A 25,402-nucleotide genomic window follows, 5' to 3' on the forward strand; every position below is an offset into this window, starting at 1 on the left:
TGTAGAACAATACTACATACATTCCTGTAATCTTATGTTACAACATCGGCTATATTAGTGTATGGTGTATTATCAGCGCACTTGGCATGCTCATTATAGTTATCTTTCTTGGTCTTGAAGTTGTTCTACTTGTGTTTCAAAACTTCACAGCTTCCTCGAAGCCACAACCTGGTGGCGGAAGCACAAACATTATTACTGCGGTGTTTCCTTTAGGATTTTTTTTTTTAGCAGTGGGGGCAGGTCTGTCCAAAAACCTGCACTTAGAACGGACCCACTGTGGTGATGTTTTTGGTGGAGCTGTTCGTTTAATAGCCGACTCGGAAGAAAGCGAACATTTTGACGATAAACTACATCAACACAACATTATGTGGAGTTAAACTGGATGGGCCCAATAACCTCTGAATAGTTTTACTTGTTAAATTGCAATGTGGGGGGTGCATTATGTCGGCAGGAGAATTTAAAAGGCAACCGCAACAAAGTTTTTTGTGTAGCCCTATTTCTGATACCGTGGTGGCAGACATTTTGCCATGGTGGGCCGCCGCTACAAAATCAACATAGAAACACTGTACTGCATTAAGTACAAATTGATGAGAACTGGAAACAATGTAAGCTCAATACATCCTGGAATAAAACATTATTTGCTTAGAAGTTAATTTAATTGAATACTCAAAAATAAGTTGTGGGGTCACCGTTAACCAATACAAAACACGTAAGAGAAGAAAATAATAAACAACCTCGTAAATATCAATTGACCTCACACATGTAATAAAATATCTGGCATTATGGCTCAGATGACATTACTGTTATTACATTTAATAATGGTATTTAATTATGGCATTCATTTTACATATTCAGTGAAGACATGCACACCAGTTATTACACACTCAAGACGGTCTGAGGACACTGAGCATGTTTACAGTCCTTTCTACTTTTTGATGTGAAGTTGATATAGTGAAGTACATTGTCTACTGAACAAAATGTACAGTATATGTGACTCAAAAAAGCAATGGCTAGTTAAAAATATGCTTGGCTGGTGGATTTCTTATGAAGACTATGAATGTGTATATATATATACAGTATGTATGTGTGCGTTTATATTTTTATGCTACTGGATCAATGCAAAGTATGCATACAGAATTTGTTATAATAAAATGTTGAAAACTCAAAGATGTGCAAACTCTAGAGCACCTCCACTTCTTTTTTGTGATTAACAATTTTTCCTTTAACAAAATAAAAAAATAAAAACTCGCAACATGAAAAAATCTCCTCCCCACCCCCTTCAGTCATCACCAGCCACACCGACAAACAAAAAAAAAAATATCAAGAAAAGATGACGCACTAACTACAATATTCCAGGTCATTCAACAGAATAGTAACAAAATAGTCGATAAACCATAGACCCAAAAAAACATGTATGAATGACAACACCATAAGCCCATCATACGCACCACAAGAAAAATTTAAACAATAAAAGTTGGATGAAATCAAATTCAATACATGTACATTACTACAGAAATAAATCCTTTATTAGCGCGGCAGTTCCATTGTTTTGGGAAAGCCAGGCTGGGAGAATTGTGGAATTTCTGCGTTGGGCTACTTGAGCTGATCTGGACCCCCTGCTGAGAGATGCAGTAGAGTTGTTGCTCATTCTGTAGTAGAGAAGAGTCAAGAACAATAGCAGTTGGTACTTTTATAAGGGTTGGTGAGATCACAGCACTTCACACTTAAAGGTCCAGACACACCGAGTCGATAATCAGCCGTCAGACAGTCTGGCGAGGTCAGTGACTCAAGTCTGTTCGGTGCATTCCGTGCAGTGTCCCTCGGAGGGGCCGTCGTCCTTCGTTTTGGCCCATTTGACATGAGGGGTGGGCACTGCTGGCAGTCGGACTAAAATGACCCATCTGATTGGTAGAGTGCTAACCCGGAATCGGGGAGCTGAATGAGCGTAACTAGAGTCTCTCAAAATCTGACGAAAATCTTTTAAACTGACCTTTGTCGATCTGAAATGAAGACAGATTCAGCAACTACATGGCCTATTTCTCGCTTAAAATGTTTTCAGAAACACATTTCGGTGAACTATTTTAGTACAATATGAGATCATATTCTGAACAAGCCGCCATGACCGTGTCTTTGAATTTCCGCAGAAACCAGACCTACTTGACGTGTTCGTCCAATCAGCTGCCGGTTTTCATTTTTTGGGCGACAATACAGATTAGCGCCTCCTGCTGTTAAGGAGATGTATTACATCTTGTCGCTTTGGGGTGTTCCGAGGCACTTTTGGGGATTTTTCAACTCTGGGAGACTGATCACTCCCAACTGCCTTTTCTGCCGAGGGTCGGCTGTCTGGTCGGTCTGTCTGGGCCTTAAGGGAGACCGAGTTGGGTGGCTGTTACCTACAAACAAGTCTAATATAAGTTAGAAAAATGTGTTAATATTTGGAGTTCCATGGATATCAACAGTCACATACCTTCATAATCCAATTAGTTTTTACGACCTGTCAAAATCATAATTAAGACATTTTAAAGTCTAACGTTGTAGCATTTGGATTTTAGACTAAAAAAAGGACCCACAGAGTATGACATCTCATAACTTTTAGAGATTTCATTCATTTGTTAGTGTTAACATGTTAGATCAAGGTTCTCTGCTCCATTCAGATGGCAGCTCCACTTCACACAGCTAAATGGTTTCTAACATGCGTTAGGGTTCTCATGTGTTTACGTAAACTTCCACTGTCTGTATAAGCTTTCTTACAGACTGCACAACTAAATCGTTTTTCTCCTGTGTGGATTCTCATGTGTATCCGTAAACTTCCACGCTCCGTAAAAGCTTTCTTACAGACTGAGCAACTAAATGGTTTCTCTCCTGTGTGGATTCTCATGTGTTTCTGTAAACTTCCACTCTCTGTAAAAGCTTTCTTACAGACTGAGCAGCTAAATGGTTTTTCTCCTGTGTGGATTCTCATGTGATTCTGTAAATGTCCACTCTCTGTAAAAGCTTTCTTACAGACGGAGCAACTAAACGGTTTCTCTCCTGTGTGGGTTCTCATGTGCGTCTGTAAATGTCCACTCTCTGTAAAAGCTTTCTTACAGACAGAGCAGCTAAATGGCTTCTCTCCTGTGTGGATTCTCATGTGTTTCTGTAAACTTCCACTTACTGCAAAAGCTTTTTTACAGACGGAGCAGCTAAATGGTTTTTCTCCTGTGTGGATTCTCATGTGTCTATGTAAACATCCACTCGCTGTAAAAGCTTTCTTACAGACAGAGCAGGTAAATGGTTTTTCTCCTGTGTGTATTTTCATGTGTTTCTGTAAATTTCCACTCTGTGTAAAAGCTTTCTTACAGACTGAGCAGCTAAATGGTTTTTCTCCTGTATGGACTCTCATGTGTTTCTGTAAATTGTCACCCTGTATAAAAGCTTTGTTACAGAAGGAGCAGCTAAATGGCTTCTCTCCTGTATGGATTCTCATGTGTCTATGTAAATGTCCACTCACTGTAAAAGCCATCTTACAGACTGAGCAGCTAAACGGTTTCTCTCCTGTGTGGATTCTCATGTGTGTTTGTAAACTTCCACTCACTGTAAACGCTTTCTTACACACTGAGCAGCTAAATGGTTTCTTTCCTGTATGAGATCTCATTTGTCTCTTCCGATGTCCACTGGTGCCAAACCTTTGCCCACACTCAGTACTACATCTCACATCACTGACAGGGACTTCAACATTATTCAGAGACTTTAAACCTGACTGGGATTCCCTGGTCTCCTTCCAACAATTACTGTCATAAGTCTTAGATTCAGAAGAGTCTCCAGTCTTGTCATCAGTATCTGGTTGTAAATGTGTATCTGGATCTGAGTTCCTGGCTGGTTCTGATCCTCCACTGTCTTCTCCATCAGCTTCTGTTTTCATCTCTTCAGTTTGTCTTTGATGAAGTTGTGAGAACCGAGAGTTCTCTTCTTCATCTTCACTCTTCATTGGAACATAGAACTTGGTGATATCTGCCTCCTCGGGCCCTTGAAGCTGCTCTTCGCCCTGCCTGATCGGCAGTTCCTCCTGTTCCTCGTTAATGTGTGGGGGCTTTGTATCCTCCTGGTCCAGACTGGAGCTCCACTCCTGGTGATGTTCTTCACCAACAATCACTTTCTGGACATCTGATGGTATAGCTGAAACACAAACAAATAGCCATTAATGTGAATTTTAACAATAATTTCCTAAAAAGTTTAATTTATTAATTCATAAGGACACATGTTCATATTTACATCCGCTTTACCCCAGGTCCCCCAAAGGTCATCACACAATACTGAGCACAAATTGCCTCACTGCTGACTTTTTGAAGCCAAGCGCTTCCATTCTGAAAACGTATGCCAGAACTGTGCTTTTCAACCAGCTGTAAAAGCTATGCCTGTCTGAGAAAATTACCTAGCTGGAAGGTAGGACAATTTCTGCTGCACCAGATCAGAGGAGAGGAGGCCCTGCTCGACTCCACGTTACGCTACGGCAAACACTACGGCTAACCATCTGAGAAGTGGTCATTGGAAACTGTTTGAGAAAGGGCAGGCACTTTCAAAAAATACCTGGCAGGTGAATGGATGGACCATCTGTCTTTTGCATCTACAGTTGTTTGAGGCTGTGGACGTGGTTTACTTCATTAATGTGTTTACTGTGTTAATGGAATGAGGATGGGAGTAGGATTCAGGTATTCGGTTTCGGCAGAATCTTAACCAGTGGATTCGGTATAGGGCTTTGACTTTTGCCCCAAAATCATATTCGAAGTTCATTTGTTTATTAATATTAATATTTGAATATATTTGAATATATTTGAATATTTATTAATAATATTTTGACCATTAAATTCCTTCAGTACGACCTATATTGGTATCAAACTTAAGTTTGTTTTTTTTAATTAAAAGTCAGACCCTGGATTAAACACAAACAATGCTTTTGACAGGAAGTTCCGAGCTTTCACCATAGCCTGTGCTGGTGTGTGCGTCGAGCCGGCGTGTGTGTGTGTTGTCAATTTAGCGACTTTTCAGACCCCCTTAGCAATTTTTTTTAAACAAAAGCGACTAGCAACAAATCTGGCGACTTTCTGTAGAAAAGTCAGCGATTTTCTGTAAAAAAATAAATAAATAAAAAAGTCGCCAGTATTGTCCAGCGAGCATGCAAGGTGTTTTTCTCCTGTGGCTGCCAAAACAGTCACCCTGATCTTCTCTTCTGTGACTGAGGAGCAGCCCCGCCCTCCCCTCTGTGCTCTCTCCTCATGTGCAGCAGCACTGCGCGCAGGTAGGTAGAAAGGGGAGGAGAAGGGACAGGGTGCGGGGGCCGGTGTAGGTAGGAGAGACAGCGGCACTGAGCTGGCCTGGCCCTGGGCCAGCTCAGTGTTAATGTTAACGATAAATCCTCCAGGTATGCTAAAGTTAGCCATGGCGTTCCACAAGGCTCAGTGCTTGGACCAATTCTATTCTCCTTATAGATGCTACAACCATGAAGTTATTGTGCTGGGCCCTAAACCCCTCCGAACCTCATTATCCAAAAATATAGTTACTCTGGATGGTATTGCCCTGGCCTCCAGCACTACTGTCAGAAATCTACGAATTATTTTTGATCAGGATATATCCTTCAACGCCCACTTAAAACAAACCTCAAGAACAGCCTTTTTTCATCTTCGTAACATTGGCACTTAGGCACATCCCGTCTCAAAACGATGCTGAAAAACTAGTCCATGCATTATTTACTTCCAGGCTGGACTACTGTAATTCCTTAACTATCAGGTTGCCCAAGTCCCTTAAGACTCTCCAGTAGGGCTGAAGCTATCGATTATTTTAGTAATCGAGTATTCTACCAATTACTCCATCGATTAATCGAGTAATCGGATAAGAAATACTTTTGTTTAATCGAAGAGCAATAATTAATAATAGTTTGGTAAAATTTTCGGAAAAAGCTACATTTTTATTGTCTACATTGCTTAAAATATCACATCTCAAAAAACTAAACATTAAGTGCATTCAAGTGCCATATTACATTGTTTTTTTAAAAGAAAACATTTTTTCAAATGATATCAACCTCAAACTAAGGCATACAATATACATAAACATAACATTAAGTTGTACAACTTAACTTTCAGTTTCAACCAGAGTCTGATCTGTATATAGGCCTATATGTAAATATTAGTTATACCTATTTTCATTTATATATTTGATTACAATGCTAAACAGCTCTGTTACACTTATGCTAGTAGATCGTTGATCAGCTGTTTCTCAAAAAAAAAAAAAAAAAAAAAAAAAAAAAAAAAAAACATGGAGAGAGAAAAAAAAAAAAAAAAAAAAAAAAAAAAAAAAAAAAAAAAAAAAAAAAAAAAAAAAAAAGAGAGAAAATGGTGCGCAACAATCAGCTGTTTTTCCGAAGGGATCAATGCGTCGGCTCTTTAGATCAAATTGTGGTCACCACTACTTATTTTCTTTTTGGTGTAGTTTCGTCATCCATACGGCTCGGACTTTGTCGGGTCTGCTTCGTGGAATGGAGGATTAAGTTAGACTCCATGTGTTTCTGTGTTCCATGTTTCCATGTTTGAAGCACTGATGTCGTGCTATTATTCAATTTATTTTATTTTAATTCAATTTTATTTATAGTATCAAATCATAACAGAGTTATCTCGAGACACTTTACAGATAGAGTAGGTCTAGACCACACTCTATAAATTCCAAAACCCCAACAATTACAGTAATTCCCTCAAGAGCAAGCATTAGCAGTTGCTATTGCGACAGTGGCAAGGAAAAACTCCCTTTTAGGAAGAAACCTCGGCAAACCCAGACTCTTGGTAGGCAGCGTCTGACAGGCCGGTTGGGGGTGTGATGAACAGTGGCACATAATAGTCACATTAAAGATAATGGAACAGTGACTTCGAAGGTCGAAGTCACTTATATTATTATTGTGGTAAGCTAGTTTGATTTTGCAGTAGACACACTGTACAGAGTTTTCGTTTTAATTACGTTTGAACCGATTCCAAACTTTGGACACTTTCTGTTGTTTTCTCCAGCCTGTCTCTTCTCTTAGCCCCTCGCTATTTACGCTCTAGCATGTGTCGCTAGCAGCAGAAGAATCTTATGTGCGACAGTAATAATGATCCGTGCGGAAACACCGTCCGTCAGCGATACAACATTGGTAACATTGATTTAACGAAGCTTCGACGCAAGTCATTTTGCATTGAGGATTTTTTGTTATCGAATTATTCAAGGAATCGTTTCAGCCCTACTCTCCAGCTGATCCAGAATGCTGCAGCGTGTGTTCTGACAAGAACTAAGAAAAGAGATCATATTTCTCCTGTATTAGCTTCTCTGCATTGGCTTCCTGTAAAATCCAGGATTGAATTTAAAATCCTTCTCCTGACCTACAAAGCTCTAAATGGTCAAGTACCCATCATATCTTGAAGAGCTCATAGTAGGGGTGGTACGGTTCACAAAACCCAGGGTTCGGTTCATATCACGGTTTTAGGGTCGCGGTTTTCGGTTCTGTACGGTTCTTATTTTTTCTTTTAATCTTTAACACTCCAGAATATACTTCAGCATATGATATATAGCTAAAATTAGCATATTGAATGCATGTTGCACAATACATGCACATAGTGGCAGTTCTATTTTTTATTTCATCATAGGTAACATGAAAAATTAAAATGTTTCCACACACCAGACTATAAACGACGCTGGCGCATCCTCCAACTCCGGGCAGCCTCTCTACCACTTGACATTTCTGCATGTGACGTGACCTGCAGCAGCAGCACACTCCACTTGAGATGCGGCCGGCTCGGTGGCTCTCAAAATCTGCCGAAAAACTTTTAAACTGACCTTTGTCGATCTGAAATGAAGACATGGCCTATTTCTCGCTTAAAATGTTTTCAGAAACACGTTTTGTTAAACTATTTTCGTAAAATAAGAGATCGTATTCTGAACGAGCTGCCATTAAAGTCTGTTTTGAAATTCGGGAGCAGCAAGACCCATGTGACGCGTTTGTCCAATCAGCTGCCATGTGTTGCGTTCGTCACGCTCATCCCGCTCGTCATTTCCAGTAAGGGTTTTAACATAGGTGTCGAAAGTGGGCACTACGGCAGTAAGTGGTAAGTGCACATTAACAGTGTACTGACGAACCGTGCGATGCCACACACGCTCCGAACAGAGACTAGCAAACCGAGCCGTTCGGATGTTTTTTCATGAACCGTACCACCCCTAGTTCATAGTACCTTATTGTCCCACTAGAGCACTTCGCTCCCAGAATGCAGAATTACTTGTGGTTCCTAGAGTCTCTAAAAGTAGAATGGGAGCCAGCAGGGTTTAAATTGCTGTTTAAAAAACTCCCTAAGGGGGTCCAGGAAATATTTTTGAAAAATAAACCATTAAATGGCACTTTCTGGAGAGTTTTGTGCAAAGAGATGGAGAAATCGAGTCTTGCATGATATGTGCAAAACTGCAAGGTTAAGAGCCTATACTTTGCATTGTCATCACTTGATGATACACATTGTATTACCTTGTTATTGAAGTGATCCATACAATGTGCCAAACTAAAAAGGTGCCCTGCCATACAAAACCGTTTTTACTTACATTTTTTTAAATATGTTGTTAGGTCCATATGCGTTTGTGTTATGTTGTGAATGTGAAAATGAACTGCTACCTCCTCTGTCAGCTCTAGCCACTGAACAGAAATAAGCAGAGAATCAGGCCATCATGGTCAAGTAGCTGCTAGGAAACCACTGCTAAGGAGCAGCAACAAGCAGAAGACATTTGTTTGGGCCAAGAAACACAAGGAATGGACATTAGACCAGTGGAAATCTGTGCTTGGTCTGATGAGTCCAAATTTGAGATCTTTGGTTCCAACCACTTTGTCTTTGTGCGACGCAGAAAAGGTGAACGGATGGATTCTACATGCCTTGTTCCCACCGTGAAGCATGGAGGAGTAGGTGTGATGGTGTGGGGGTGCTTTGCTGGTGACACTGTTGGGGAATTATTCAAAATTGAAGGCATACTGAACCAGCATGGCTACCACAGCATCCTGCAGCGACATGCCATCCCATCTGGTTTGCGTTTAGTTGGACCATCAGTTATTTTTCAACAGGACAATGACCCCCAAACACACCTCCAGGCTGTGTAAGGGCTACTTGACCAAGAAGGAGAGTGATGGAGTGCTGCGCCAGATGACCTGGCCTCCACAGTCACCGGACCTGAACCCAATCGAGATGGTTTGGGGTGAGCTGGACCGCAGAGTGAAGGCAAAAGGGCCAACGAGTGCTAAGCATCTCTGGGAACTCCTTCAAGACTGTTGGAAAACCATTTCAGGTGACTACCTCTTGAAGCTCATCAACAGAATGCCAAGAGTGTGCAAAGCAGTAATCAGAGCAAAGGGTGGCTACTTTAAGGAATCTAAAATATAATAATTCCGTATGTGTTCATTCATAGTTGTGATGCCTTCAGTGAGAATCTACAATGTAAATAGTCATGAAAATAAAGGAAATGCATTGAATGAGAAGGTGTGTCCAAACCTTTGGTCTGTACTGTATGTGTAACATTAAAAGATGATTTATAAAATCATGCCAACAATTCATATTTTAATCGCTAGTATTCTACGCAAAAAAAGGTGTAAAGGCTTTAAACCACCCTACATGTTATTGTAGGCCCAGTTTAATATGCATCTTCATTTTATACAACATATGTATTAGGGGGTCCCTGATCCATCTCTCTTTCAGTTAAGGGGTCATTGGCTTAAAAAAACGTTGAAGACCCCTGAACTAGTGCATTCAGACCGGCTTCATAATGGACAGGAATTCTTTTTTCAATCTCAGAAGACAACATCTTGTTCTCTACTAACAGACGAGGAAAAAAATGGATTTGACGAAGTTGAATGGCCCTAACTGTTTGAAATTTTAAAAAGGTTTAAATTCAAGGAACAAATTATTTCAATGGTGAAGCTCCTCTATAACAACTCTACACAATCTGCATAAATCATCGTGTCGCTCAAATAGCAGGGCCCGCGCGTGCGTGGGGAGTGTGTGGACAGTCTCTGGATATAGGATAAATTGGCGAGCTAATAGCCAGCATATCTGCAGAGAAATTTACATGCTTAGGAGTTCAGATCACAAAGTGCCACACCGCTCTGTTCGAGGCAAATTATCCTCCATTAGTATCTAAATTACAGTCTAGTATACAGTATTGGAAGACCCTTCAAATATCACTACTATGCTAAATCAATGCCATCAAATGATCTTTTTGCCCCAATTATCTGTACCCATTTCAGGTTATTCCCATTTCTTGTCAAATCCTTCTTTAAAAAAAATTAGACTCAATCATAGTCCCATTTTTGTGAGACTTCAAAACACAGAATAGGCAAGACACACCTTTGCAAATCTGGAAGGGAAGGTGGCTTGGCACTGTCAAATGTTTTTGTCATATTATTGGGCTTCAAATGTTAGGATAATAACATACTGGCTAGATGACACAGCAACCTCACCAATCTGGCTTGAGACAGAAAAGGAGGCATGTCATCCTCACTCTATTGGTGCCATTCTTCTATAACAATACACCATTGTAAAATCATTGTTTAATTGCAATGTAGTAGTTCACAATACCTTGTTCATTTGGAAACAAATTAAAAATCACATTTTAATCTGAATCCCATATTCTATGATCTACCTATTGTCAGATAGGTAGTCTCTTTGCACCAGCAAATTAAGATAACACTTTAAAGTTGGAAAAAGGCGGGGGTCCATACATCAAGGTCACCTTTGCTTCTTTTACGCAGATACAAAGTAAATACAAACTGCCAGGAAGCAACTTCTTTAGGTATTTGCAAATAAGAGTCTACGTCAAAATGATAGGAGACCTTACAATATGAGGTCAGTTGATGCCCCTCCGTTAAAAACAAAAGGGCGGTTGCCTGGGTAGCTCACCTGGTCGAGTGTGCGCCCATATATAGAGGTTTACTCCTCGACGCAGCGGCCGCGGGTTCAACTCCTACCTACGGCCCTCTGCTGCATGTCGTTCCCCCTCTCTCCCTTCACATCTTCAGCTGTGCTATACAAATAAAGGCGTAAAATGCCAGGAAGAAATGGGTATTGAGTTCTCAGACACTTTGTGGGAGGAGAGCCTGTAGCGCAACCATCGATGCTCTAATTAAAAAGGTAAGGCACTGCTAAATCCAATTCAAAATTCTACACTGTCTTCATTACTCTAAGGAGAGGATGCACAAAATGGTCCCTGAAATTTCCCCTACTTGTGTCAGATGCCTCTCAGCTGATGACACGCTACTCCAGAATTTGGCATGTTGGATCAATATTTTCAAATAACTATTTGACAAACTTAAAATTCCACTAGAACCAGAACCACTGATTATTATTCTGGGAACATCGAAATATTTAAGAAAATTAAGCAACACCCAGCTATGTTTCCTGTCCTATAGTCTTATCACCGCAAAGAAACTGTTTCTCACGCACTGGAAAAAGAAAGATGTTCCCACTAAGATGTGACTCAGTGATCTTAAGAAAACACTACATTTAGAAATAATTAGGTACAGTCTTATGGCAAAACTTTCATACTAGGGTTGGGCGATGTCCCCTAAATTGGCAGTTGACGATGGGGGGGGGGGTGGCGGTGTATATATAATAATAATAATAATATATAATATTTTTTCCTACTACTATGGGCCAACAGTAAACCTAGAAACGATTAGAGATACATTTAAATGCCCTCTGTAAATGGTGCCCTGCTGGTAGGTTTTACAACTTGACCTACTTTCACTTAAGTACGGTGCAGTAAAGTCAATCAGATGTCCGTGATCTGCGTAACGACAGTACAGTGGGACGCTTGCCTTCAACAGAGCGACAGTAATAACCTAACATACCATCATTACTGAGTTTAAACTACATTCTCGGTTATGTTTTCACTGAATAACGCATTCAATAAACAGAAACATAACTCTTGCCGCATTACGAACAGATCGCGCAATATTAGCTCACACATAAAATAGCACCCTCGTGAATTAGCCTGTTGCTAACGTACATTCATAAATCCTGCATAACATCGTCCAGTACCTACAGGACATCAGACTTACTTATTGATGCACGCACAGAGTAGTGTCGACAAACTTAGTCCAATGAGGGGAGAAAGGAAAGTGTGATAGCGTTCCACTTTTAACGCTTTTTTCTCTCTCACTCGAGACCGCTGTGTCCAACGTTACGAAGGTAGAGCGAGCTACAACTGACAGGGAGAGAGAGAGAATGTATCACTACAGCCAATCTTGTCTTTGTGTCTTTGTTAGTTTAAGACCGACGCACTTATCAATTTCCCGTCTAGCGCCCGCGACTAGGATTAGTGTGTTTGACCGGGGGGGGGGGAGAAGAGAGACACATCACAATGGTGGCTCTCCATCGTGATGTCGGGCAGCCATCACGATGGACGATGATATCGTCCATCGGCACAACCCTATTTCATACTCTTCATCTGTAACCTACGAAGTAGCATTCTCCCTGTAACAACACTGAAGTAGAACTGATGGAAGGGTAGGGTGGGGGAGGGGGGCATGATGAGTGTATTTCTTAGATTGTTTTTAAATTTTTTCGTTTTACTTTCAGTTGGTACTAATGTTCTTCATATGTTCTACAAAACAAGAGCATATTATATCCAGGTTAACGTATGTGGTTGTTCACATTCACTGTGTGCATATTAACATGCTCAATAAAAACATATTTGAAAAAGTAAAACTATCAACTAAACTCCAGACTGAAGTCTCCAACGATAAAAAAAATAAATAAATAAAAATAAAAAAATAAAAAAACGGACAGCATACTCATATGAACGGGTTCAGCGTGGTTTGAGCGCACCATCGGCAGGTTGGCTTTAAATCATGTCTCCTGTATGAAAGAATTGTATTGTGACAGCACTGCATTTTTAAAAGCACATCTTTCGCGCACAACCAGGTGCACCATCGATTCACATTCAACACACCCACACACACAAAAGCTGCACAATTCATACAACTATTTTGGATTAGAAACGGCAAGTTTGCATCCCTGAATGGAGTTTCTGAATCAGGGAAACTGAAAAAAATTGTTTCAATCAAAAAAAGATTTGGGATATTAATTTCAAATTTAGTTTTATCAATTAACTGTATGGAATAAAACAATTTGCACTTATACAATATAAAGCACCACCTTGAATAATAAGACCGACTAAATGATAGTTATCACAGACTATGAGTTGAAATATAGTGACGGGAAAGGGGATAAAAAAAAAAAAAAATAATAATAATAATAATAATAATAATAATAATAATATTAGAAGAAAGGGGGTTTTAAGGGGGGTGATTCATGACACTAAATTAACCTGTGTAAAGGAGCAACATCAACTTTTAAATTATCAGCTGATTTAGTTTGGCATGTCTTCCTTATTTCTAGCATTGACTCAAGGGCTGCAGCTCTTTGTAGCTCGTTCGGAATACGATCTTGTATTTTACAAAAATAGTTCACCGAAACGTGTTTAAGCGAGAAATAGGCCATGCAGTTGCTGAATCTATCTTCATTTCATATTGATAAAAGGACAGTTTAAAAGATTTTCGTCAACTTTTGAGGAGGCAGCTAGTCGAACTGGCCGCTTCTCCAAAGTCCCCGCGATGCTACCAGAATGCATTGCACTGCTGCTCCCATAGAAATGAATGGCAAGCGGGGACATGATGCTGCTAAAGGACACACACCATTAGATTGATCAAACGAAAGTATTGAGTTTACGTATGAAAAGTCACAGGAAGTTCAGTTTCTCAGGTTGGAATTTTAAAGAAACTTCAATTCAAGCTGACATTTGCGAACAACGTCTTGCTAGACACGATGGATCGTGCTGTCTACCTACAAATGAGTAATATTGCACAAGTTTTAATAGTGCTTAAGTGCCAGCTGATAGCGACATGTCAAGCTATAATAAGAAAACGATGACGCTATCAACACATTGCTATGATGATGCAGATGCACGTAAATGCCCTACAATAGAGGCGGCCTGTGGTGTGGCAACGAGAGAGCTCCAAACTGTTCTGGGAGATCGTGGTTTAGAGACGCTTCACGGAAACCCTTTGGTTGAAGCATTTTTGGATTTGATCTGATCTGTTGTGTAATTTTATTGGCCCGTCCCTTGAATCAGATAAGCCATGGCCCTCCGGTTCCAACCGAGAAGCGTATTGCCATTGCACTCTACAAGCTGGCTACATGCGCAGAGTACAGAGTGGTAGGCAAAACATTTGGGGTCAGCAAAACCACAGTGTGTCAACACCGTGTGCAATGTCATAGGAACGAGGATGATGCGAAGGTATATACCTATAGGCTATAGTGGATGAGGCGTAACTATGGAGCGCACCTTGTGCCACAGGTGTATGGCGCAATAGACAGGACTGACGTCCCGCGATTAGACCCCCTGCAGAAGGCTGCAAGGATTTTGTCAATAGAAAGGGCTGGCCATCAATTATACCACAGGCTGTAGTAGACGATCGTTGCATCTTAAGGCACATGTGCGTCGGCACTCCCGGCACTGCGCATTGGGCGTGCCTTCGTCATCACTTCTGACCCGCACAGGTGCGTCTGTTTAACTGTAAGATGACCTTAAAAAACTTACGCGCAAGTCATTATTTATTCAGCAAGTAACGTGTCCATCAGCATTTATCGCATCAGCATTGGTCAGGCTACACACTGGCTGCGTGGCGTGAGCGTGGCGTTTCTGTTGCATGTCAGTTGAGTGGCGGCTGCGTAGCGTTTTCTGTCTTTGCACAGCAGAAATGTGTCTGACGCAGCGCTGCTGCTGCTAGCCTTGTCTGGACACATGTAGGTTTCCCCATTGATAAAATTAAATACCATGTTAAACATACATACTCATTTGATTACAGCAAAAACAACGTCGGCGGTATTGATGGCAAAATAGGCTACAGAATATTTCGTTCTGTATTGGCAGGTGCATTATTTGAAAATTGATAATTATTATTATTTTGTTAAATTACATTTATATCTGCATTTACGTCAATACCTAGAGACTGTCAAACATCAAAATGTCATTTATTAAATGTAATTGTGTCAAAATGACATATAAACATCTTTTCGTATTCTATTTTGCCTGGAAACGCTTCCAACGCGCTTGCATGTCGTGTGAAAAATAGGCGTCGGTCCTATTTCTAGCATGCACGCGTTTTAGGCGCAGCTCGAGCCACGCCTGAGACGTGCGTGTCACGCAGGCAGTGTGCAAGCTCTAACCTGTTCACATGGGTGCAGAAATAAAAACGCCAGACACGCCACGCAGCTGACACGCTCACGCCATGCAGCCAGTGTGCAGCCGGCCTTATATTGATCAAGAGAAAATCTGATGAGACAGAACGTAAAAACTTTTGAGTCGATAGTCATGAAAATCTAATTTTACTGTTTCCAAAGTAAGCATTTTTCATTTAGTATTACTAAATTCGCATAAAACGTTAACGTTTTGATTAACAGGACATTTTTCAAATTCAGTGTCCATAATAATGTTTTCCATACCAAAGTAGCGGTCAAATTTCACGGGACCCATGTGGGTGCGGTTTTACGGTTCCCGTTTGTCACTCTGCCTGAGGATAAATTGCGCTGTTGTTCATTTGGGTGCCATGACTTTGCGAGTTATGATGTCCTGTCACTGCTGCAGTTGCTGACCCTCAAAAGGAGAAAGAAAGAAAGAAAGAAAGAAAGAGAGAGAGCGGATGATGCTTGAGTTCAATTGAGCAGACGGCTCTGCAGAGTCGTGTAATTAAAACTTTATGACTTTTCATAAACAGCTGATGCAGCAACAATTTTGTAATGGGCGTGCGGCGCTGGTAAATATAGCGGAAAAGCTAGATTTTAATGTATAGGTGGCTGGGGCTTGTGAAGATATCCGGCTTTAGGTTTAATTACTAATGTTAACTAGCATGTTAGTGATCAATAATTATCCTGTGCTTATGTTATCTCCTTACATATACCTACGCTCTCCGTCTCTGTAAGATTGGGAATGATTGAGATTTCTCTTGGCACAGCTACCAGAAGACTTACAACTTTCAGACACGTTGCTCACGTCACATTTACGTTGTCTCTGTCAGTTGGAGGCTGCGCAGTAAAGCAAGTGATCACCAGAAAAGTGCTTCTAATAGCCTTCACTGGTCTCCATCCAGCAACGGGGTTGCGAAATCTGAAAATGTGTCCCCCAGAACAGTGTAGCTGAATAGCCCTGCTATAAGCTTTGTACAGTCACATTTACCCTCTGGTCAGTGAACAGCTCTTTTGCATATCCAGTGCAAAGAGCCAGAGACAAGAAGGGGAAGGGGACAAAAAAGATTAACATTTGGGCCACCAAAAATGTACTTTTTTTAAGGGTCTTGGAATTTGGCAAAAAATGTTTTTAGCTTTTACCTGTCTTTTGTATATCCTTTTTTTTTTTAGTAAACAGCATTAATAAATATTTACTATTGCTGTTTACTAAGTATTTCTTATCCGATTAATCAATGGAATAATCGGTAGTATACTCGATTACTAAAATAATCGATAGCTGCAGCCCTAATTCTCATTTTCAAGCGTGGCCCTTAGAACAGTGTTTCTCAAATGGGGGTACGTGTACCCCAAGGGGTACTTTCGCTTTTTTAAAGTTATTGTCGCTTTTTTGGGTCATTTTTGTTGCCTTTTTTTCATTAGCATTTATATGCATTTCAGTTACATGGCTGTTGTTTGGTAAATCTAATCGCTGGTCATAGGGTACTTGGCTTAAAAACACAATTTTGAAAAAAAGTTTGAGAACCACTGCCATAGAGGAAAGGAGTTTGACACATGAGTTCTATGCTCAGTATTTCCCACGCATAGACTAATGTGTGGTAGTGCGCCTAGGGGTGGGGGGGGGGAATCATAGTATCGCAATATTTTCCGTGGCAATACTGTATCGATACACAGACGCCAAGTATAAATGTTTTATTATATATGTGTTGGTCAGTTTTTCTTCTTGACAATCCCATTTTGCAGCAATACAATTGAAGTGAGATGAACAAACAGAGAAATGTATCTTTATAGATGAAACAGATATTGACAAAGTTTGCTTTTGGGGACACAATTTGAAATTGGGAAAAATTGGAAGTTGGAAAAAAGTTAATGAATTGCAATATATCGCAGAACATTGCAATATGTTTAAAATTGTAATAATAATCGTATCGTGACATAAGTTTTGTGATGATATCGTATCGTAAGGCCTCTGGTTATTCCCACCCCTAATTGCGCCTCACTAACAACACCGGCCGCCGCACATTGCGTTTAGTTATTAATTTATTTTTTTAAACACTATTTAAAAACACGTTGCATTTCCTTTCCCTGCTCTCCTCCGTCTCTCTGTCACTTGTGTGACACACACACACACACACACACACACACACACACACACACACACACACACACACACACACACACACACACACACACACACACACACACACACACACACACACACACACACACACACACACACACAAAGTTTTAGGTGAGGGTTAGCTGCCTGTAACGAGACATTGGAGGCTTAAAACACCATCGACACACAGCGTCTGTCTCCATCAAGGAGAAAAGACGGCTGGCGAAATTCACAAGTTCACGAAAGGTTGGTATCCATCTCGTGAACACCTTTACACAATCAACGACCCGACTCTTAGCAAACAAGCGATTGCGCCCGTTTTAGAAAGTTAACTAGTCGCAAGTTTGCGGTAAAATGCAGTTGGGTTGTCGAGGTCAAAACACTATATAGCAGCTGTGAATAAAATAAACATAAATAATGTTATGGCATTTTTTACTCTTACACTGAATGTGTGCCGCTTCACTCCAGATGAGTACTGAAAAGTATTTTCCGCGACTGAAAAAGGCACATGTTGAGGATGAGGACCAGCCTGAACCAGAGGTATCAGTCTGAAACAGAGCTCAACAGTGCGACCAGTGGAATTAGCTTTGTTATTAATTTGTTTACAATATTTTCAGACTTCAACCAGTAAAAGACCCCCAACGCCACAAATTGCTTTCTAATCTGTGGGAAACACTGATGCTAATTTCAAGGCTCCTGCTTTGCACTTGGGTACTGATATCGCGAGACACTTTCTACCTTGGCGAGAAATCTCGTCACACCTCTATTGGACATTGTATGTTGTGGGGCAATTCGCTGTCAAAATAAAAAAAAGCAACAGGAGGCTATTTCTAGTCCCTCCCTGTTTAGTAAGCCACTGAATTTTAGTTTAGGTGTGTGCAGGGGAGTATGTGTTATGGCTTAACTTCCGTCTCATCATACAGCTATACGTTAAACGTCATCCATCTATGGAGAGAGAGAGAGAATTGAACTACTACTCTGCCTGAGACAGGTGATGACTTACAGCTATGAGTGGGCATTCACACCAAGAAAAGTGATCCGGCGATGTGACACTTTGCCCCCCGCAAACAAAGCAAAAGAAGACTTTCCTCAGGTCGTTTATAGATTGACGTTATTTCACAGCGAGAGAGAGAAAGAAAAGAGATGAGCGAGACATAGCGAGGGCTTTGTTGTTGCAGGAAACAATTCCGCTATTACACAAACATCTGGGCAGTTCAGTGCAGTGTTTCCTCTATGTTGATTTTGTAGTGTCGGCCCACCATGGCAAAATTTCTGCCACCACGGTATCAGAAATAGGGCTGTACAAAAAAAACATAGTCACTGTTGCCTTTTAAATTACCCTGCCGCTCACATTGCAATTTAACAACAAGTAGAACTATTCAGAGGTTATTGGGGCCCGCCCAGTTTAACTCCACATACTGTTGTGTTGATGTAGTTCAAGGGTCAGCAAACACAGCTCTACTCTGCAAATAGCGAATTTTTACAAAACAAGCTAAAACAAAAGCTGTCGGTTTGTAGTCTGTTTCTCTTAGTTTGCAGGGAATCTTGTAGGGAAATTTGGACAAATTCTTACAAACTTAAGCTGGCTGAAGAAACCATCCTCTCCGCTGAGTGGTAAATATGGATGCATTATAAGACCAAAACAAATACATGTGGCTACTTAATATGCACGTGAATGATGCAATCGTTATGTTCGTGTTCATTCTTGATAATGACGCTGGTTGTGTTATTATTTTGCCACAGCGTCGTTTCATTGAAAATGAGGCATACAGGACCTGCTTATCAGTCCATTCATCATTAAAGCTGGGCTTTTCCACGTCACCTTTTCGCTTCAGGCTCTTTGACAGTGATATTTTTGTCAGCCCATTTTCCACCAATCAGGACACTGCATACTAAAACCATGTTTCCATAATCATAATAATAATTACAAGGTTCTGATTATGAGAAATAAATGTTATCAAATGTTGCTATGGAATAAAATTACAGATTCCCTAGATATTACATTTTGATGTGATGTTATAATTAAACTTAATGTTGACATGGCACACTAATAAAGGAATTTTGAAAAGGGCACTTCATATCATAAAGGTTGCCGACCCCTGATGTAGTTTATTGTCAAAACGTGACCTGCCCCTGCTGCTAAAAAATTAAAAAAAAAAAATCCTAAAGGAAACACTGCAGTGCTTAATTTTTTTTTTTTACCTTCAGTGTTTAAAAAAAAAAAATCTCTCTCTCTCTCTCTCTCTCTCTCTCTCTCAAACCATAGCTCAAAACACACCAGCAAGTCTGATCGCAGGTTATGTGATCGGCCACCGCAGCGTGACGTGGGGTTGCAGGCCCGCTGCATTTATTTATTTTTTTGTTAAGCTTTCCCCCTGCGGCAACCCCCACCACAGCCTAAATGCACTACCCCCCATCCCTGCCCTTTTGATATTACTAGTCTCTGTAGATTTTTATGTAATTTTTGATAGCCTTTACTAACCTTGTGTTGCCCTTCGGGTCCCAGTGACCCGAAGGACAACACAAGGGCTAAAGAGTAATCACCCAGTCTCTTATCCTTTGCAGAAATGAAGGCATCCACCACTGTTCCACCACTGATATCTGAGATCGCTGTGACCCTTTCCTTTTCCAACAGTTGTTACAGACAGAACTGTACAGTATGGGCTGTTGCCAACTTTTAGGGTACTTTTACTTGAGACTTTTCATGCCACTTTCTACTTCCATCCGCTAATTAAGATTTGTGCACACAAAGCACATGAAGTTAATAAAATATGGTGTTTTTTTTTTTTTTTTTTAAATAACCAATAATATATAGGCCTACAAGTCCAGCTGAAAGGATTACCGATTAAACCAGGGGTGTCAAACGTACGGCCCGCGGGCCGGATCAGGCCCGCAAATGGGTTTAATCCGGCCCGCGAGATGATTTTGTAAAGTATAAAAATGAGCTGCAATTTTTCAATAAAAGAAACTGCTGTTCCAATTGCGTCCACTGGATGGCGCAATAGCAATTGTGTTAAGCAAGCAAACTGTTTATATCGGGCAGAGCAAGTAGGTCAAGCAAGTGCAGCCAGTCCCGCGAAATTTATTGCGGCTTCTACTTTTAACATTATGTGCTTTGGCACCCTCATTGCCCCAATATGTCTTTGTCAAAAAAGAGAAAAGTGGACGCAGAGTGCAGAGCGTTCCAAGAAAAATGGTCATCCTCCTATTTATTCACAGAAGTGAATGGGAAAGCTGTGTGTTTGGTGTGTTCACAGCATGTTGCAGTGCTAAAAGAATATAACCTTCGTCGCCACTATGTGAGTCTTCATGCCGACAAATATGACAACTTTCAAGGACAGCGGAGAAGAGAGAAGGTGAATGAACTGTTGGCGGGTCTGAAGAAACAGCAGTCTGTGTTTACTCACAGCCGAGACGTCAGTGACGAATTTGTAAAAACATGCATGATGAAGGCAGCGGAGATTGTGTGCCCTGAAAAGCGTCAGGCTTTTGCAAATATCAGCCTGACAAGAAACACAGTTGCAGACAGGATTTCCGATCTTTCAGTGGATTTGGACAGCCAGTTTAAGCAAAAAGTAAAGTCATTTATTGCGTTTTCAGTTGCAATTGATGAAAGCACGGACATTACAGATGTTGCACAACTGGCCATTTTCATCCGCGGAGTTGATGACACATTGACCGTCACCGGGGAGTTTGTGGAGTTGGTGCCGATGACAGATAATGAGACAGCAGCTGATATTTTCACCACATTCGTCGGCGCGCTGGACAGGGTTGGAGTGGACTGGTCCGGCGTCAGCCTGGCTACAGATGGTGCGCTCCTCAATGATCGGGAAAAAGCGGCGTGTGGTGGCAACAAAGTTCAGAGAGAAAGTGCAATCTGCAAATGGAGGACGGATTTTGGACTTTTCACTGTATTTTGCACCAGGAGGCTTTGTGTTGCAAGTCATTAAAGATGGATAACGTCATGAAGGTGGTCATCCAAACTGTTGATTTCATCCGATCCAGAAGCCTGAATCACCGTCAGTTTGACAGCCTTCTCAGAGAGAAAGACCACATCTATAGCCTGCCATACCACACTGAGGTAAGATGGTTAAGCCGAGGTGCTGTGCTGAGGCGTTTCTTTGATTTACGAGAAGAAATTGAACAGTTCATGGAAGAAAAGGGCAAACCAGTGTTAGAATTTCATTCCGCAGAATGGATGCAGGACCTTGCATTTATGGTGGATGTTACAGAGCACCTGAATAACTTGAACAAACCGCTGCAAGGGCGCAACAAAGTTGTCACGCAGTATTATGACAGCATACGTTCTTTCAAGTTGAAGCTGTCATTGTGGGAGACGCAACTCGCCGGTGGTGATGCAGCTCACTTCCCCTGTCTGAAAAATGTGTGCACGGCCCAACATGTCGCAGACATGAAGCGGTTCAAAGATAAAATAACGGGACTGTTACGGGAGTTTGAGCAACGCTTTCAGATTTTTGGTGAACTGGAGAAAGACTTCAAAGTTTTTTGCTCGCCATTCACCGTGAATCCCTCTGATCTGCCCGTCAGCATCCAACTTGAAATAATAGACTTGCAGTGCGACTCGGATTTGAAGGGTAAATTCCGTAGCGCGGGCTTGGACACATTTTATCAGAATCTCTTGCCAGGTTACCCCAACTTGACAGCCCTCGCTGCAAAACTGTTGTGCATGTTTGGAACCACATATCTTTGTGAGCAAGTTTTCTCTGTAATGAGCATAAATAAAACAAAGCTGCGCTCAAGACTCACGCACAAGCACTTGAATCACATCCTGAAGTTGGCTGCCACTCAGGATGTAACGCCTGATATTGATGCGCTGGTGAAAGCTAAAAGATGCCAGGTATCAGGAGTCAAATAAACTATGCAACCCCACTTAAAGTGCTGCTTGAGACACCCTGATATAGATCTGTGATATACTTCTGTGAATCACTGAGGTATTGTGTGTTTGTATGTTCTTTGTCCTCAGAATTTTCAAATAACTTGAAGTGTTTTATGATTAATAGTGATGTTGTGCTTTTGGACACACTGTCCTCGGGCTCCAGCTTTATGTTTAAATGTTTTATGTTGATGTGCTATTGTTTTTAATTGATTTTATTTGATTTGTATATTTAACCTATTCTTGACTCTGTGGTTCTTGCACTTGTTTGGGGAACAGGATTTCATTATTTGTATCTACATTTCTGCCTGAGAAATGACACCTTGATATAGTTCTGTGATCTGTGAAACAGTTCTGTGAATCACTGAGGCATTGTGTGTTTGCGTGTCTTTTCTCTTAGAATTTTCAAATAAACTTGAGGTGTTTTATGATTAATAGTGATGTTGTGCTTGTACTATTTTGGACACACTGTCCTCAGGCTCTAGCTTTATGTTTTATGTTGATCGTTAAAACAAAGAAAACAATCTGAAGTTGTTGTTTTTAAGTTATATATACCATGATTTTACCGGTCCGGCCCACTTGGGAATAGATTTTCCTCCATGTGGCCCCTGAGCTAAAATGAGTTTGACACCCCTGGATTAAACACTTAGTTGACAGACGGAACTGTTTGGATCATTTCCAGTTTTCTAAGATTTTTTCTGCATCGAGTACTTTCACTTTCAGTACTTTAATTTTACTGTTTACATACTTTTACTTAAGTAACATTTTCAATGCAGGCCTTTCACTTGTAACTAGGGGTGGTACGGTTCATGAAAAAACACCCGAACCGCTCGGTTCGCTAGTCTCGGTTCGGAGCATGTGTGTACCGCACGGTTCGTCAGTACACTGTTAATGTGCACTAACCTCTTACTGCCGTAGTGCCCACTTTATACACCTATGTTAAAACACTTACTGGAAATGACGAGCAGGATGGGCGTGACAAACGCAACCCATGGCAGCTGATTGGACGATTGCGATTGGTCTGGCTGGTCCCAAATTTCAAAGCTAGACTGTCATGGCGGCTCGTTCAGAATACGATCTCATATTGTACTAAAATAGTTCACCGAAACGTGTTTCTGAAAACATTTTAAGCGAGAAATAGGCCATGCAGTTGCTGAATCTGTCTTCATTTCAGATCGACAAAGGTCAGTTTAAAAGATTTTCGTCAGATTTTGAGAGACACCGAGCCGACCGCTCCTCAAGTGGAGTAGGTGCCGCTGCAGGTCACGCCATCGTCACCTGCAGAAATGTCCAGTGGGAGAGAGGCTGCCCAGAGCTGGAGGATGCGCCAGCGATGTTATAGTCTGGTGTGTGGGAACATTTTGGATTTCACGTTACCTATGATGAAATAAAACAATATAGAACTGCCACTGTGTGCACGTTTTGTGCAACATGCATTCAATATGCTAATTTTAGCTATATGCTTAAGTATATTCTGGAGTGTTAAAGAAAAAATAAGAACCGTACTGAACCGAAAACCGTGACCCTAAAACCGTGATACGAACCGAACCGTGGGTTTTGTGAACCGTACCACCCCTACTTGTAACAAAGTATTTTTACAGGGTGGTAAAAGTACTTTTACTTAAAATCATCTGAATAGCTAGGCGTACTTCCTCAAACACCGCAAAATTGTAACAATCACGGGCCGGATCCAGTTCGGAACTGACCCAGAGCTGGCCCACCTTTGGGCCAAATGACCACAAAATACTCTTTATCGGTTCTGGAACTGGCCCAGTGCCAGTCCAGATGTGACAAGTGGATCTGCACCGGTATGGCCCTTTTTCACAGCAGACATTTTGACTTATTCATAGTAGGAAAAGCACAGCTGAAGTTGATAACCTTAACGATGGCTCATTTCCATCAAGTGTCCCAGTAAGCTCTTTCAGTGAGTCAGCATGCACAATACCAGGGCCACTCCTAAGCCAGCCAATGCAGCCATCATTAATGGTTTTGAACACACCTGTGCTTTTCCTACTACATGTCAACATGTCTGCCGTGAAAAACGTCTATTGGCCCGTTGTGCTAAAGGACAATTGCCTAACCCTATAATAGTCCGATTTACAGATGTGGCCCAGAACATAGAAAGGCACTAGCTAGGCCGCATGCTTTTTTTTGCTATCTGGGAGGTTACTGATTTGTCACGCTCCGTTGATAAAAGCTTGTAAAAAAAGTTATTAATTGTAATTTCAACGTGACCAAACTAATGTACTCAGTTCTATCCGACTTGTCCTCTGTGAATTATAAAAGAGATTTGAATTCGCCATTCGAAGCTTTTTAACGAGTTCTGTCTTCAGATGGAAGGCTAATGCTAGCAAGCCAAGGCCCTTGCCAAGGGTGCTAAACATTGCGGATTTACCGCACACAGCTAACGTACTCCTGGTTCTGTTGACACCCCAGCTTCCACAAAGTAAAGAATCACAATCCAAACACGGTCTCCTGCTTCGCCTATCGACGCCAGAACACAACGCGGAGATCACAACGGGTGCGTCGCGCAAACGCTGGTTGCAATGGCAGGAGTTCGTAAGCTGCACTTTCATACCACAGGTGTTAAGTTAGTTAGCTAGTCCTGTAACAGCAGGACACTTTAACTACAACCCGTCCACAGCTGCTTCGGCCACTAATAAACCTACAAACAGATAAATACTTAACGAATCCTCTTATAAAAAACACATTAGCTTTCAGGAGCTAGCTGCGGCTAATAGCCTGTGAACGGTTTAGCGAACGTTAGCTTAGCCTCATTAGCACGGCAGCAGAAAGAAAACAGACCTTCTCCTCGCAGCTTCTGTTTCCGGCGTCGGTCCATCTCAGAGTAACAAACTAACTCCTCGGGGGTTTTACTGCCGTCGTTTGGATTCAGCTAACTGCTTCCCTCCGGTGTTTAGCTCATTGACATATTTAGCTAGGTCGGAAAAATATGAACTGTCGTCTTCTTCTTCTTCTTCTTCTTCTTTGATTTAATGGCGGATCCCAAACCACTAGGTGCATACCGCCACCCACTGTACCGGAGTGTGTGTAACATCAGGGCTTTCCACACAGAAATAAAGAGCGAAAACTCAAACAATTACTATATTTTTACAATCT

The 25,402-nt window shown here is 41.2% G+C and overlaps 3 protein-coding genes across 6 annotated transcripts in view; 1 reads left to right on the plus strand and 2 right to left on the minus strand.

Annotated features, from left to right (window-relative positions):
- The window catches only part of LOC120554234 (zinc finger protein 501-like), a 223,975-nt gene that overhangs the window by 142,473 nt on the left and 56,100 nt on the right, over window positions 1–25,402 (plus strand). The window lies entirely within an intron of this gene.
- LOC120554212 (gastrula zinc finger protein XlCGF57.1-like) overlaps window positions 1–25,402 on the minus strand; it is a 443,376-nt gene that overhangs the window by 120,410 nt on the left and 297,564 nt on the right. The window lies entirely within an intron of this gene.
- LOC120554223 (zinc finger protein 501-like) lies at window positions 793–25,286 on the minus strand. Of its 3 annotated transcripts, none has more exons than XM_039792978.1 (3): window positions 25,088–25,286; window positions 3,736–4,155; window positions 793–2,405 (listed from the first exon to the last, which is right to left on the minus strand). In XM_039792978.1, exons 1-3 carry the CDS (start codon window positions 25,122–25,124, stop codon window positions 2,242–2,244), a joined length of 621 nt encoding a protein of 206 aa, XP_039648912.1. In that variant the 5' UTR covers window positions 25,125–25,286; the 3' UTR covers window positions 793–2,241. The 3 variants fall into 3 exon arrangements, with proteins under 3 accessions (XP_039648912.1, XP_039648910.1, XP_039648909.1); XM_039792976.1 differs by having other exon boundaries at window positions 3,575–4,155; XM_039792975.1 differs by having other exon boundaries at window positions 793–4,155.

This window comes from Perca fluviatilis, chromosome 24, assembly GCF_010015445.1.
Source record: "Perca fluviatilis chromosome 24, GENO_Pfluv_1.0, whole genome shotgun sequence".
NCBI classification, from domain to species: Eukaryota; Metazoa; Chordata; class Actinopteri; order Perciformes; family Percidae; genus Perca; species Perca fluviatilis.